Below are 16,781 nucleotides of genomic sequence, written 5' to 3'. Positions count from 1 at the left end.
AAGTGCATAATTTTGTGTATATAAAGGAGAGAAAAAAAACATTCTTTCCTCAATAAGTGTATAGTAATATTAATTCTAACAATTTTAGCTGACCGATTGCAGTTGCACTGCAAAGCAGAATCTGAAAAGCAGACCAGATTTATTTCCCAAGTTGGTTTTACCATTGCACCAAAAAAGACCCCAGAGAAATCATGAAGAGGGAATATAAACTGCACACTCATTTTATTCTGAGGCAATTTTTAATTAAAAAAATTAGAACAGACTATTATTTTAAATCATTAATAAAAGAATCCAGCCTATTAAAGAGATGAGCTTTCCTAACTCTAATCCATCCTTACCGCTGTGTTATTACCCTACTGTTTTCCTGTAATTAAAATGTGGCAGGTAGTTTACACACAAGAGGGAGTAATTGTATTGGAAATAACAGTTCATAACCAAATTTTAAAAGCTTATTTTTCTTATCAACTTTTAATAAAGAAAGCAAGATAATAATGATATTTAGCTTTTCTGCCACCTACAGCAGCATTTTGTCTCTCTAAATTGATAACACTTCATTCAGTGATGCTAAAACATATCTTTTCAAATATGAATGCAGCCTAAAGCAAAAATAGAATATCTCAACCATCTCAGTCATTTGTTTTTGCTCAACTTAAATCAAAAACCTTACGCTAAAAGACCCTTACCTTCAAAAAATCTTGTGTGGTTCTGGAAGTAGAAAACAGAGTTGAACCATGCTATGGTTAAGAAGGACCCCAATCACAGCCTGACCAGGCCAGGAAGGAAAAGCCCCTTTCTCTTCTGCATCCTAAGGAAGAAGGAGCAAGACAGATCACTGTCTGCTCATTTCTATGTTGCACTTCCTCAAAGGTGCATTCATGGGTGGCACAAGCAGTCTGCATGAATTTGCTCAGATATGAAAGCAGCACGTATTTCTCCTGGCTTGGGGGAAGACGTTAACCTTTACTCTTGAACGTTCTCTCCTGAATACCAAAGTTGCAGAATATTTTCCTTATAAAGACTTTTCTACAGTTTTTGCTCTGTATGATTCTTAGAAAGCAGTTCTTCAGGAATTTCAAGCCTTGCAAGCCAACTTGAAGGAAATTATTTATTATTACTTATAGGCTCGTAATATCTGCCAGTATATAGCACTGCAGGATGCTGTACACAAACAGCTTCTATCCCAAAATACATACAGTCCAAAATATATGAGTAGGCAACTGTAGACAGAAACACCAGGGCAGAGCAAACGGACAGATGGACAGAGAAGTAGGTGGACATTTGCCATTTAAACGTAGCCACAACAGAACAGAAATATGCAGCATCTCATATGCAAGTATTTTATAGCATGTGCTCATCTGCAGTCATGGGCAATGTTAACACTAACAAGCTACATCACTGGATGCTAATGCAGGTGGACCATAACGAAAACGACCATTAAGAGCTCTGGTTCCAGCCTTATAATTAGCTTGGCACCTACAGATCCTTGAGGGGCTCAACCAAGCCCTACATAGCTCAAGGTTGAGTAAAACCTACATAAGACTGCAGGATACAGCCCAAGCCAGCACCTGGTGGGCATACTGAGTGGGTAAGTTCCATACACAGCCCACAGGCATTAGTGTTTTCTCCCCAAACCCAATATGTGTAAACCACATTGTCCAAAATCCAAATGAACTGGAGTTCCCTTTACCTATATATCATCAGAAAGTTTAGCGCTGGATAGTGGTTTCTACCTCAATTAGGTTTGGTGACCTCCAAGGTGCATTGGGGTTTCAACCCAAATTGGCAGCTTTGGTTCAGATTCATTCTGTGGTTTGGCTTGAAAATCAAAGTAAAGTTTGGAGGTAGCAACCTTCACAGAGCTTCCTGCAGCATAGCTCTAATGCAAATGAACTGGATAAATGGACCTGACTATGTGAACCAGCTGTGGAACAGGCTGGTGATGTTTCAGGTCCCCTCCAGGCCTGTTTTTCATACAGCTTGTGCCTGGAAAAATCATTTTAAAAACAAATTGAGGATCAAATACCACAGAAGGACTGAGCGACTACACCAGAGAACAGACTAGACAGTGACCGACTGGCCACATGTGAACATGACACTGCTTTGATAGCCCTGTGTAAAAAGTGATAGCCACGCTTACGTTTACGCCTTCCATGTTCACATTAAAGCAAAACCTAGAATAAATCACTTATGCCTTGCATATTAAAGCCACAGATTGGAAGCTTATGCTTCGATTTCGCAGGAGTTTCTTCCCTGAGCACGAGCAGCAGGGCATGCAGAGGGGAGAGAAAGGGAGTTCAGGGACATGGAGCAGATGAATAGTACCCAACATGCTGTAGAAACCACACGAGAAGGCGTTTCCCCCCCCCCCCCCCAAGATTGTCTCACTTCCTCTCCTCCCTTCTCCCCACCCCATTATCAGCATTTAGGACATGCCTGAGTTTTCTTGAGCAGGTTTGCTGTGCTCATTAAAATAGAGTGAGTGCTTATCAGCTATAATGAGCACTCATTAAATTCTTCTAAGTGCCAGGACTGTCCTGTGGAGCTGAACACACCCAGGTTCTGGGAGGAGAGCTCAGGAGTGGGAAGATACTGGAAGTGTGTTTTCCACAACAACAAAACTGTAAAACTTTCCCCTCCTTTTTTTGCTCTGCAAGCACCGGGGTAGCTCAGACCTGCTAAGCAGCAGTTCCTGCTTACTGACTGCTCCAGTTGTTCTCTGGCCCCAGAAGACCTCTCAGCTCCTCTTATCAGAACAGGAACAAATTAAAGATTTTCCGTATTTGCATCTCCTCATTTGAGAATATCCCTACATTTGTTATTTAGAGATAAAAGTGCTTCTAAAAATTCACTTAAAGTGGTTTTCTCAGCCTTGGGGAATGGCGCAGAAGGAATTGCAGAGTGGGATCCAAAGCAGCCGGCGAGGCTGCAGGACGAGCAGATCAGGAGATGAACAGAGCCGTGCCCACATGCAGCACCTCTTAAACACACGTGCTGCAGGTGGCAGGACTTCCTCAACCAAGCGGAAGGCCACACAAACGTAGCTATAACTTAATCTATGGCTGTACCACTCCTGGCACCAGCTAGGCCACTTCTGCAGTGTGACAGGCCCTCGGGTCCCCAGCTCCAGCCACACCCAGAGCTGATCGCAGTGGCTCAGGCTTGAGGCCCAGCCCTGTCAGACTCTCCACAGACCTCACCAGTCAGCAAAGCAACATCCTCAGCCGAACACTCTTCAAGACCACACACCAACTACCCCTGGGGACCTGCCTGGTCTATTTTTAATCTGTTTGGCCGAGTCATTAGGTCCCAACACAGGTAGCAGAGCTCTAACTTTAAGCTATAAGAGCCTCACACTTGGCTGCTGGGCTCTCACCACTCTTTCAGTGAGAGCCCTATAACCATAAAGCAGTTCCCATTACAGGATTCAGTGCTACAGTCTATGCTTTCATCACCAAAAGCTGTTCATCACCCACTAACACCAAAACATATGAATTAACTAAAAACATACACAAATATACTTTACCCTGGACTAATCCCCAGTGAGTCACAGAGGGTGAGGGACTATTTAAGGAAACTTAAATAGTTTCAGACAACAGCTTGAAGAGCAGCACATCCCCTAAAAAGCCAGCATATAGGCTGGTGGGGGAGAGAGAGCTGCTGGAAGGGGGAGGTTTCTGTAAGTGTCTCTAGCAGATGATGCTTCTGCAGATGGCCTACAAAATGCAATGGATCAGGAGTGGGCTATGAGGGCAAAAGGATCAGAGTAGTTCACCTTGTTTCCCAAGCGATCTGTAGAGAGCAGACTGACCACCATCAAATAGCAAAAATCATGGGACTGGCATCCCAAATTTAGGTTATTCTGGATAAAGTTGTTTTAAAAAGTGAGTACCTGAAATCCTGTTATCTCATGCTTCGGCTAATAATCATACTGCTGTCTGTAAGACCAGGATACAACCACATCTACTATCACCTCAGAAATACCAATTTTTCTACTGCATTAATGTAATTACCACAATTCAGCAGAAGATATATAGCAAAGTGGCATCAATTTCATAAGAATAAATAACTGGCCTGATTAAGAATTAATTGCTCCAGTTTGGCTCACCCTTCACCCACTTGCAGGAGCTTTCTGTGAATTACTGCTTTATAATTGCTTGCTCCCTAAACATACAAGCATTACAGCCTTCTGCACACCTTGACAGCATACCAGTTAGAGAAAATGAACTCTACATGTTCCCCTGACACTGTATCCAGCAGACAAAATACTGTAAGTCAGAGATTGTTTACCCAATTCTCATGGCCCATTAATGACATAATACTGGACACAGCTGTGCAGGACTTCACAAGACCAAAGCAGAGAAAGAAATGCTAGGAGACTTCAAATGCACTACTCACATCAGAGCCTGGCTGGGGAAGTCCTTGAAACTGGTCTAGGAGATTTTAACCTTACAGTTTTCTCACAAAGTAAATCCAGGATTAAAGCCTCAAACTTGGTTTCTCTTGAAGATCCTAATGGTCCTAAAATAGCTCCACCTGACCAGGGTGGCAGTGACTGCTTTGAAAAAGGGGGGGGACAAGTAATTTCATTTTCTCTCTGCCTGATCAAATTATCTACTGAAAAACTGGTCAGGCCTGCCTTTTATAAAGGCTTTGCCACATGCTGACTTTTGGTGTGTTTGAGCAAGGGGGGCAAAGTTCACCCTATAAAAAAAGGCACCCCTTTTTATCCCCAAAAGTTTGAGCAGAGCTCAAGCGATGTGCTGGGCACATAAGGCTCAGAAACCATCATTTGCCCCAGTGCAACCTGCCTCTCAGTACAGAACTCCTACGTTTTTTCAGGGGCTTCTGGAGAGCTAAGTCCAGCCAGGGAGCCTGTGCAGCAAGCGAGTGCTACTGGCAGGGCTGACACGCCAACCACAACACAACAAAAATGCTCCACCTAAATACTGCACCCAGAGACACTTTGGAAATTTTGTTTTACTTCTGTGAAGCTTTTTGAACTGCATTTTTATGACCTTTCATACATTTCATTTCAGTACGTTAACTTTCCCCAAGAAAAAGGCAAACCAAGTTTCATGACTTCCCAATCATGGAGAAAAACAGAAAACACCTAAGAGAAAGTCTCAAACTCATTCCTAACCCCCAATTAAAAATACCCTTATCCAGTAATTTAAAAATACCTTTTAATTAAATGTTGGGGGTGGGGGGCTTTACATAAAAATATGTATATATACTTTTATATATAAGTGTGTATAGATATATATATATCAATAGGATAGAAGAACGTGATTTGTGATGCTGAGATGATTCCTCAGCCTGGCAATCCTGCAAACATCCCTAACAGTCATCCTCCAGCAGAAAAAAAAAAAAAAAGGATTGTTGGATAATTTTTTTTTCCTCCCTGTAACAACAGCTATCCATAGCAACTAAAACACTCATTGAAGCCATATCTGAATTCATGCACAGAGAAACAACCATCACCCTCCCTCATTTTCCCTGCAGCTTTTAGGGTAACCCCCACTACTTACAATTGTGAAGTTCATAACCTTCAGAATCCAGATGGTCATAGCAAGGTTCACCAGGATTAAAATCATTAGGAGCAGCACAAAGAAATAGAGGCATCTCTTCCTCCAGCCATAAATCCCCACTTTGTATACCTGGGGTCCTTCCGAGGTCTGCATGGTGCTCCTGTGTGCGTACTGTTCCTGAGGCATCTGAAATAATCACAAAAAAAAATAACCACGTGTATTAAGCAGCAAGACAAATCCAACGATAAAAACTGCTGAGGACTTGTGTCTGTGCCTGTTAGAGGTTTAGTTGTTTGTTTGGTTCCCCCCCTCTTTCTCTCAGTTTACCAGCTGGGCAGCATCTTCTTGAATCACCTTGGTTCTGCATTATTTTTCTTGCTGCTTACTCTATGCAGTACCACACTGAGAAAAATTTATGTATTAGATGTATATATTTATAAACACACATAAGCATGCTGTCTAAAGGTATCCTATGGAGATCACTCTCAAATGACTCTGCTCACCGCCCCAGGTTTTGCAAGGCTGGCACTCCAGGGCTTCGAAGGATCCTGAGGGGAAAATTCTGCATGCATTTGGTAAAAGAAGTTGAGTTCAGCAGTTTGTTTTGAAGATGCAATATTACTTCTCAGAGGCTTTAATTCAACAACAACAAAAAAATCTCAAATAAAATCATTCCTTACAGCCAAAGAAAAAAGGCAAGGGGAAAACGTTTGTCTTTTTCTCCCCACCTCCAACTTCATTAACCAAATAAACTTGAAGCACAAAGTTCTCCAGCTACCACAGCGCTAACAAATTGTCCCCAAATATCTACACCGATTTAACAAGGACTGACACCCTGGTCAGGCAGGCACAGCACGCTAGGACAAGACTGGAGCCAAGAGCAAGGAAAGGGGGAAGGAAGGAAACCTGGCACCAAGGAGACCAGAAGGGCTATGAGGTGTGGCAGCATCCCCAGGAAAAGTTTGCTTTTCAGTCCCCCAGGGCCAAGGCGAGCACAGCCACCCCTGTGCACCCCAGTACCCAGCTTGCTGTGGGCAGTCGGGGTCTGGCTGCCCGATGTTGACGAAAGGAGACTTAAACGGCATTGCAGCCTGAGGAGAAGGAGGGTGGTGAATGGATGTTCCTGTGGAGGTGTTTTTGCCCCATGAATGTAGGTATTCACCTTCTTGCCCCCCACATTTGGAGTGCGGAAAGCCACTTTCACAGGCTTCCCCCAGGGAACAGATTCATACATTTTCAGACTTGGCCACACAGGCTGATGATATCAGATCATCTCTAGTAACGTGCAGTTTGCTGGATATTTTGAATTTGAGACTTTAGACAGATAAGAAGCCACCAGACACATTCCTGTGCTACTGATTCAATATCACGGGCTTCTTCCTCAGGGTATCTGGCATCAATGCTTGCATTCAGTGAATTACAAAAATCACAAAACGGGGGGAAACAATGGACGTTCCTCTCTGCGGGAGCATGATCCATAAGGGCAGAACAAAACAATGGTAAAAATAAGATGCTCATTGATAGCAGCTTGCGTTTGTTTGTTTACCATTAGTTTCATAGTTTTTCCTTTCTTTTAGAGGAATTTGCTAATAGCTTCATATTCCAGCACCTAATTAAACACAGTGTGCAGTAGGCAATGGTGCAGAGCCCTTGGCAATGAAAGGGTCGACATAAGGTGAGTTTCTCCCTGGCACAACTTTTATTCAAGCATTGCTCTCGGGATGAAGTTAGCACTCTGTCTTTGTTGTCCCAATGCTGAAGCCCATATGACTGGGACAAGAACTGCCTAAAGAACCAGTAACCTTCCTTTCCCCTGCCAGGCTGAGCTCCCTCCTCTCAAACAAAGGGCCTTCACGTGCTCACAGAACTACAACTACAGTGATGTGAGCCTCAGCCAGCTCTTCCATGCCTGCAAGCCTGACTTTTTTTTTCTAGCTTTCTCTGAGTGTTTAAAAAAAAAAAAAAAAGATCTTCGATCCCACCACAAACCATGCCTCACTTACAACCCCAGACTATCCTGGCCCCAGCTAACACATCCTTAGAGTGGGTAGGCTCAGCCAATTTAGCATTAAGGATCTGCATCGCAGAAGAAAGGTATGTCTTTATTAAAGAGCAGTTTTGCTTGGTGTAAGCGGGCTCACCATAAATCACTTCTGCTGTTCAGACCAACTGGGGTATCCATCTCTGCACTGCAAAGCCAGCCAAAGCACTGGCAGACCCAGGGCTTTTGACAAGGGGGCACAAAGCAAGTTGCTCGCAGCAGATCCAGCTTGGTTTTCATGGGTCTTTTGGCTCACAGATGCTAAGTCAGCAACTGTAAACTGTGGAGGGCTTTGCAGCAGAGAGCTTGCCAGAACGGAGGAATGAAGTCACAAACAAATACATGCGCTTGGAGAAAAGCGGGCCTTTACACTGCTACAATCACTCAGCTCCTGTGCAAGGGAAATCTTAAAAAACAATAAATTACAGTTTCCACTACCTGAGGGAAATTATAACAACTACTGTACAGTCAAGGATTTTATTGCCTAATATTTTAACAGGGGATCCTGGAGAGCACATATTAAATGCAGCCTCTCCCTTAGAGAAAATGAATAAATTGCATGTCTAACCCTCTCACATCTTGAAAGGGGTCCGACCAACACGGAACAGTATGAAATACCCAGCTCAAAATATTTATTGCAAGACTTGTTTATTCTTTCTCTCCACCTCCCTTCCTCCCACTCCCCCTTGCAATCACTAGGACAGCAAAAATGCCATATTCAGGTGGGGGAAAATTTTGCAGACATCCAAGGAATTTATAGGAACAGAACATAACCACAAAAAGCAACTTGCATCCACGCAGGAGCCTGATCTTGAGAATTTCTCTGGTTTAGATAAAATATTTAGCTCACAGCTGCCCTGACAATGATAGCGCAACTGAAGTACTACAACACACATGGTGAACATGACCTAGTAATGCAGTATAAATTTATAACAAGAAAATAACATGGGAATCATAGATGGGACATTCCCTCTATATAAGCTCTCACAGAGCTACACTTAAAGCTGTATATGATTTCTAGCTAGCATTCCTTCCTGAAATGTGGCTACCAAACAAAAATGCTCATGTTTGTAGTTCTCCAGCAAGAGAAGAAAAAGTGACGGGCATTGAGTGCCGAGGTGTGTTAAGCAAACGTGTAGGCTAACAAGGACCGTAAGGCACCTGCTTAAGGAACAAGCAGCACCCACTATCAATAATCTGCCCTGTGCAGGAGGGAGAAGTATGCTAGTCACAATTTATATTTTAGCAACTTCTCTTCACTCAAACATTGTAAAGACAACCAGCAAATTAGGCACCAGAAAAAGAAGTATTACTTTGAAAGGATATCCAGCGGTTTCATTTGCAAGGTACACCCCCTTTTCAATTACTAAGCTAAGGGGAAAGGCTGCTAGTTGCTTTTTTTGTTTGTTTGCTTAAATTTGGAATTGCTACCTAATTTCATAATATCCATAAAAATAAAATACTGAAGTAAATACAGCCAGAGGATGGCGGGTGTGGGTGTGTGTGTGTGTGTGGGGGGGGAGACGCACTCCCCAAAAGTCAGGCTTGAAAGCATCTGCCTGACACAAGAGGACTTCAAGCCACATATGCACCACATTGGACTACCAGTACTGTATTTACCGTAAAAAAAAAAACACAGGATAGCAAATCATCACAATTTAGCCACAGACAGCATTACCATGACTACAAAAGCATAGCCTGGAACCTGGGTACTCTTCAAAGAACTCTTGCTGTTAAAAAAATATGGGTAATAAGTTTTTGCACAATAGCTGCACACAGAGCCCTTAGATACAAACACTGCAAACAGAACCCAATACAAAATCCAGCCCAGTCAGATAAACTATTCATCTTTTCACTTTAGCATACCTTCGAGATCCAGCCCATGACAAGAAAGATTTATCTCTTTTATTACGACCACCAGAAGAGTAACAGCACTGCATACCCTGATCCACACTGACTGCTTGCTGAATCCTTCTGGCAAAGAAGCTTCAGCACATTCTTTCAGTAAAGCTGAAATCAGTCTCAGCTGAAAGGCATCACAAGTCAGAACTGGCACTGAGTTTCCAAAACTCACATCAGATGCCGCTAGTTAAGGCAGTAGGAGCCAGTAAATCTTTATCACATGGCCCCTTGCCCCTCCACCGCCTCCTCCTGCCCCTGCAGTAACATCTCGTGGGCAGAACACTGCTTGCTCCAGACACAACCTGGCTCACCAGTTCATCAGACAAAATGTTTTATGTGCACCAAGACAGATAAACATCTTTCCCTTGCAAATACCATAGCTGTAATGTTTCTCGGCCATGCCAGCTTTGTAGGCTCAATGAGGGCTATCAAGAGGGTGAGGCATAACATGAGGAACCAATAACGTTTCTATGCCACGGGGGTCTCTTTGATCAGCGTTTAAATCATGTGTGTTTAGTAATAGAATACTTTTAGGCTGAAAGGGGATTCAATCGGGGAAGGTGCCTTCTCCCTTTCAAGCCCACTTGAAATTTACTGCTGAAAGTGCTCTAGAGCTCATTGAAATGACTCACTGCTTCACAGACCTAAAGCTCCTAAGTCCTGTGCAGCTGACACAGCATCTCTCCTCCCTTGGCGTAGTGTGTCCCCAGCCAAAATGCCAACCTCCCCGCTGGCACTGCAGCACCGCTGAGGCCAGTCCTAGCTCAGTGACAGCGGCTGCGTCTGTGCCCACACCATGCCACCTGGGGCTGCGTCCCTGCTCCTCCTTGCACAGCCCGGCAGGAGCGTGCACCAAAGGGGGTTGGATGGGATGGAGATTTCCCGTGGGGACTGCAGGGGTAGTGCAAGTGGGGATGTGGCAGGTTTGGGGAAGGTGGCATTTATTTCCATGTATTTTTTGCCAAACTGATTTCCATAAATTTTACGTAGAAACCGTGAGCGCTGAGCCAGCCCCATATTTATAGGGGACAAAAGGGTCTCTAGTCAAAATCAGCAGGTGTACCAGAAGGTGAACACAGGCCAGCAAGAGGCTGGCACAGCAAATGTGCTGGTGTGCTTGCAGAGAGTTTGCTTAGCTGCCTGCTTGCATATAACCGAGGTGTACCAGCTTCATCAGAAAAACGAAGAGCATCCGACCCCAGGCTAACCTGTATCGTGGTGATAGGAACACATTTCTAGAGATGAGAGAGATGGGCTCAAATTCCCTTGGGCCTTGGACCTACATCTCTCACATCTGCCCTCTCTTTGTATCCATGTAACCGACATCCTCTTCTCTCTCCCTTTGCTTTTTGAAACAGAAACCTTTTCTTTTGGGTTAAAATGAGAAAAAAACCTGCAGAGGTGTTCTCTGTCATATCACTGGAAGGCAATGTACTTGTGTTCGCTAGCTCTAAATCCTCTGCAGATTCAACCTCTTTAATTTCTCTGTCTTATCTGCACACTATCCACCAGGTTCAAAACAACAGACATTTCTGGAGCGTGACTGAGAACAAAATTTGGCATGAAGAATGCTTTTTTGAGCCTTCCATCAACAAGACTTTTTGCCTCTTCACTCCCCATAAAACTCTCTCTCAAGCTTGACACCCCCAGGCGTCTGTTATTCCACCAGCATCGTGACCCAAAAGTGATTTATGGTCCCCAAAACTGAAATCCTCATTCTGTGCTTGTCCCTCTGCTTCTGTCAATAGTTCCCATTCCTCTATGTGTGGAGCAGGTTCTTCCATGTGCTGTGAAGACCATCACCAGTCAACACACATTTCTTGGGTGTCATGGCAATGTGTTACACGTCCAGAGAGACAAAAATAGGAAGGAAACATCTTAAATAATGTTTTCTTCTTTTCTGACTAGTTTCTCTCATCAGGGTACATCGCATGTAGGGTTTTTCAAATATCCAGCTTGATATTTGCACATCAACAAACTTTGCTTGGTCTGCACAGTCCAACAGTCCACTAAGAAATATATCATTTGCCATTCCCACCTCTGAAATATCTCTAGGAAATTGGACTCACTCAGCACAGGGAGCTGGGGAGACCTTGGGGATTCATCTACTGATAAAGCATCTCTGATCCAGATCCCTCAATGCTTGAGGCTACTCCGTGCCTCTAAGGTCTTGAGAGCTCATGTAATTTCCCCAGTCACCAGGGCTGACAGCATTTCAACACGAAATTCAACAAGGGCACCACAAAAGCCTCAGTTTATAAGCCAGGAGCTTTGAGAAGGTGGACTGAACAAAAAGCTGAGCATGGGGCTTCTGCTCTGCTCAGTTGCTGCTTTGCATTCAAGGAGCACTTACAGCTAAAGCTATAAACATATTAGAGTTTGCCAGAACAAAACAAAGTAACAGGCAGCTCCATCTCTGAATAGTCTCTCCTAAACCAAAGGTGGTATTTTATTTTAAAGTGCTGCAAGAGTCTGTGAGCAACGCGATGTTACTATTGTTTTTCTTCTCTTGAGAAGACAAACATGTCTATTTTCTTATTTATGAGTGTTTCTTCCAAATTTCAGACTTTTTCTTCATAGCTACCTCGTCTTGATATTTTTCTTTGTCAGAATTAAAGAGAAAATGGAAAGAAAAGTTAACAAGGAAGAAAAAATTGTCTTCAGTGAATTATATATTGAGCTAGCCAGCAAAGAATGTCTTCTACAAAATGCCCCCCAATATGCAGCAGTACATTCACACTGCATGCAAACATCGTCCCGTATTTGCTGCCTCACACGCTGGTTCCTTTGCACTACTCAGATGATGTGAAGCAATCATAAGCCTATGTCCATCTGTGCCAAGTTTATAAAAGCTCTTTCCCACTGGAGTGTCTCAAAGCAGGGTGAACAAATATGAGAACTACACTAAAATAGCCAGCAGCAGGTGTGACTACAGGGGGCTGTGGGAACAGCAAGAGGGATATAATCAACGGAGTTTGAATCAGAAGGCAAGCTACAGGAGGTGATACTTTCCAGACTTCTGCCCCAGCATACTCTCACCCCACCGTACCAAGAAAAGCGATATGACTTGTAGGAATGTGCAAAGCAGGATCATAATATGGATTTATATGGCTGGAACCCAACCAGCATGGCACGAAGCAAGAACTGTGGGCTTAAGCGTGTGCCAAGAGCCAGAGCAAAGTCTCTGCAGTGATCCTGGATATATGCTCTCTAAAGTTAAACCTTGTTCTGCTGCATCTTCCCTCCATATAATGTGCTTACTGTGCTCATCCATTTATTCATTTGCACAGAAACACTTGCTTCTTAGTTTGCTCTTGGGAAGGACCAGGAGAAGGAATGCACATGTGGGTGTGCCTGTGGCTCTCTCATCTGCGTGCTTGCAAGAAGATGGGATCCTCCACTTTCACCTTATAGATTTAAGATACTCTGTCCACAGGTGCACATGCATGCACACACCCTTCAGTCTTTCTTGACACGAAGCAAGGCTTGAATACTTGACCTGGGTGGGGATGCAGAAAAGACATCTCTTGCAGAGGGAGGCCCAGGAGGAGCTGCCAAAGATAAGGAGGAAGCTGCCATCTCTCTCGATCAAATCCAGCCCAGGGCATTGCAAAGAGCCTCCCCTGCTCTGCCTGGACTCATCTGTGTCTCCAGCAGGGTCCTGTGAGAGCATGGAGTATACCAAACAGCCCATCTGGATGCTCAGTCATCCCAAATTCAGACACTGCACCTCTAAAGCCAGGCAGTGGAGCTGACACATATCCCAGCCTGTCCGTCTCTCTGGCTCTTCAAATGCCAGATGATCAGATTTGTGAGGTAGGATAATACATGATCAGAGGCAGGAACTTAATTTTTTCTTGTTTTTTTAAACTAAGCTTCTACCTAGCAGTGAAGAAGTTAACAGGCTGTCTGGGTGCCTGAATTAACAGCTGCTGAGATAAGCAATAAAGCTCCAAGTCTGCAGGGTAAGATGGCAGGCTGTGCAGGCTCAAACAGTCCAGATCATATGAGAACTTCATTTAACACAGCATTTTCACCACAGGTGTATTATCTGCAAAGCAAGCTTTGAGCCTCTTCATTTTCATCATATGTCTCCCTCTTCTGCAGCTCATCTCTGTCCTTCCTCTAATAACGTTTGCCCCCATCAGCCTCCAGGAAACTATCTACACACCAAACCAACAAAGCCCTCACTTGGTTCAAACCAACCCATTTCAGCTGACCAGCACTTTTAAAGGACCAAACAGGTGTGGTAGCAAGAAGATGCTCCCAAACCCCTTTCTTCATTCCCCTCCATCACACATATAATGTTTGCATTTGCCAGACGTTATTCCCCTTAAAGATCTAAATATACTGAATCTTGCTGCATCCAGATAGGGTTTGCTGCCTACCCGAACCTGCTGTCCTCCCTTGGAGTTACCCTAGGTACATGCTTCCCCAAAAGCTCTCACCCTGGCCCTCACTGGATCTGATGCACTTTTGTGGCCAACCTCACCTTGTCACTGAATGTCTTGGATCACCAGACTGAATGACTATGTAAGTCCTGTACACGTAGTCCTGCTGGATGTGGGAAAAGCAAACTGTGGGTCTTCCCCCACGAACCCAGCCAGAAACACTTAGCGCTGTCCCCCTCTAAATTTTAATTTCCTTAATTCCTTGCTGAAATTAAAAAAAAAAAAAAAAAAAAAAAAAAAAAAACATGGAAAGAAGTTCTTTTTCAACACATTTAAATAACTTTGCTACAAAAATCCAAGGAGAGAGCACTGGGATAAGCAAGAAAGTTTCCAAAGCTGCGAGAGGCGGACTCCCCCTGACACCTCCACCAGCCCTGATGAACGCGCCGTGCCCGAGCTCCCGGCCCCAAGGCTGCCTTATAAGGTGGAGAGATCTCTGCAAGGCGAGGCAGGCTTCAGTGCTGCAACTAAAGGGATGGGAGCCCTGCCTAAGTCTGGCAGGCTCCTAAAGAGAGAGTGAGCTTTTTATCCTGTTTCTTAAGTTATTTGGGGAAAGAAACGCAGATCAAAAGAGAGGTTGCAGATAGAAGAGGCACTAAATTAATGTTTTTCCTTCTAGACTGCAGTACGTGGTTTCTGACTGTGCTGTCTGTTGCAATTTGCTAGCGTTTTATAAAACACAGAAATAATAAGCGTAGAAATCACAAGGCAATGAATGTCACCCAACTAGTGCCTCTCTGCCCAGCCTGGCGGTACCAGCTGACAGGGATAGTCAGTAACTGCCCGATAACCCCCGGACAAACACGCCTTCAACCCATCAAACAACTGTAACACAATATACGTGTAAGTGCATTTAGCACGACTGAATAGCATTTTTCATTAAAATCTGCTAGTGACACATGGTACAGAGCCAACCTTTCAGTGGCTTCAGGTTATATGCAGACTTATTGCCCAAAATGCACAAGTTGGGAGTTATTCTGGCACAGCACTTGCACAGCCAGAGATGCAGCGCAAGAGTTGCTTTGCCTGCAGAATTACCACTGAAGCAAAGTTCGCCAGAAACCAACACCCAGCCTCGAACTCCTCCAATCCTTCAGCAAATGTGCCACAGCTACACATTCTCCACTTTCCCACTAAACAATGCTCTGAAAGCAGGAAGCCTCTTTGCAGAAGCACAGACGCGCAGCAAATCCGACCGGCCGCCCCGGGAAGGAACAATGCGGCTCTTACCTCTCTCTTGGTGGGAGATGAAAGCCTGGAGCCACGCTGGAGGCTCGGAGGAAGATGCAGCACTGCTTTCCGAGCCGCACGAGGCCTGGCCTGTGCTCATGAGCTGCCCCTGTCAGATTTTCCACCAGCAGAATTGCAGCCAAGTCCCTGCCCATGCCTGAAGAATTTCCTGAACAGCATTCCCGTTCTTTTTCTAACTGCTTTGAAACCACAGTGTCTGTACTTCAATAAGGCTTTGTCAGGCCAAGTTACAGCTACTGGTCTGGCTCCAGACAGCAATTGAAAACACATGTGTTTTGCATTAAAAGCCCCCTTCTCTGCACACACATTCATACACAGACACCCCTTTCTGCACTCAGCCCAGGAGTCTGCGTGGCTTGTGTTTGCAGCTATTCTGTTAAATTCTAGCCATTTCTGTCTAAAAGAATAAAAAGGTTATGCTGGTAGGGATTTTCTTTGGAAAGAAGGAAAAGGGGTCGGGAGGGATTCCCTTCCCACAGCTATCACCTCGCCCTGCCTCATCATGTTTTGCTGGTATCGGTGGTCATGGGTGCCAGGTTAACAGTCAGCTGAGCCAAACCCCAGTAAGCAAGGAAACACAGGAACTAAAATTCCAATTCACCACCACTCTCTTCTTACCTTTGCCTCTGCCTCTTCTAAAAATTGTGAGAAAAGAAAGCATATTTTTAGCATCTCTACACTCAGTTCAGCACATCAGGACTGTATCCTAATCTTGACACATAGTCCCATATCTGCTTATACTAAAAATAATACAACTATTTTTGAGTACTTTCATCCCTCTCTGCTTTCCAGCTGTCCTAACCCTTTAAAAATATTTTAAGCACCTTGCATCTTTTTTTTTCTCAAAGAGCATTAACATTGCTCTGGTGTTGGCTTAAGGAAAAGAAATAGAAGATATAGTGTTATACCTTTAATCAGAATGGGTCCCAGTTCTTAATATCTGTAATCATTTCCAGCCAGCACCATGGGTCGAGGCAGCGAACGCGAGCTCTGCAGCTCGAGATGCCCTGTGCCTGGCATGTGCCTGTGAAGCAGAGCCGGAGTAGATGTGGAAATGCACATGGATGTCCTCCTTATTCCACCACAGCTAAGTCCCACCAAAGATGAAGCACAGCAGCAGAGTTGTCAAGGTAACAATATAGAAAAGAGACAGTTTAAAGAGAGAGAGTTATATTTTTTCCCTCTTAATGTTCCTTTTCAAAACTGTGCACTCCACTTCTATCAGGTTATTCTGTTCTGTGATTTACAGAGGTGTGGAGTCTGGATGAAGTGTTTACAAGAGACAAATGCAGCTGGGGATTGAAAACAGAGAGCCTTGTGGATGGTCTGATCCAGGGCTCACTGAAGGCAGTAGAAAGCCTGTTGCCTTCCATGGACTGTGGATTAGGTCCACAGCCAGGACTCATTTACCCAGCAAGAAGGAGAGATTCTGTGCTGGGGGACGAGAGCTCACAACACACACACAGGATGCCCGTACGGCCGACCTGCCCTACTTCCATCCTTCCATCCTACTTCCATCCAACCTGTTTTAAGAGCTACTGTGGTAGCACCACGCATGTTTGTTTGTCTGCAGCCTGTCCTGGCCCCAAAATGCCCATTTAACTCCTG

General features: G+C 44.3%; 1 protein-coding gene across 16 annotated transcripts in view; it reads right to left on the bottom strand.

Annotated features, from left to right (window-relative positions):
* SGCD (sarcoglycan delta) overlaps positions 1-16,781 on the bottom strand; it is a 526,559-nt gene that overhangs the window by 131,882 nt on the left and 377,896 nt on the right. For 8 of the 16 annotated variants that reach the window (XM_083798647.1, XM_083798649.1, XM_083798652.1 and 5 more), the window contains one exon: positions 5,529-5,714. In XM_083798647.1, the coding sequence (XP_083654773.1) occupies positions 5,529-5,714 (186 nt within the window). Of the gene's footprint in view, positions 1-5,528; positions 5,715-9,435; positions 12,561-15,152; positions 15,567-16,781 lie in introns of those variants that run through there. The other 8 variants (XM_083798644.1, XM_083798645.1, XM_083798641.1 and 5 more) reach the window with 7 other exon arrangements.

This window comes from Anser anser, assembly GCF_964211835.1.
Source record: "Anser anser genome assembly, chromosome: 14".
Lineage (NCBI taxonomy): Eukaryota > Metazoa > Chordata > Aves > Anseriformes > Anatidae > Anser > Anser anser.
The sequence above is the reverse complement of the archived record's forward strand: the minus strand, read 5'-3'. Positions and strand labels throughout refer to the sequence as shown.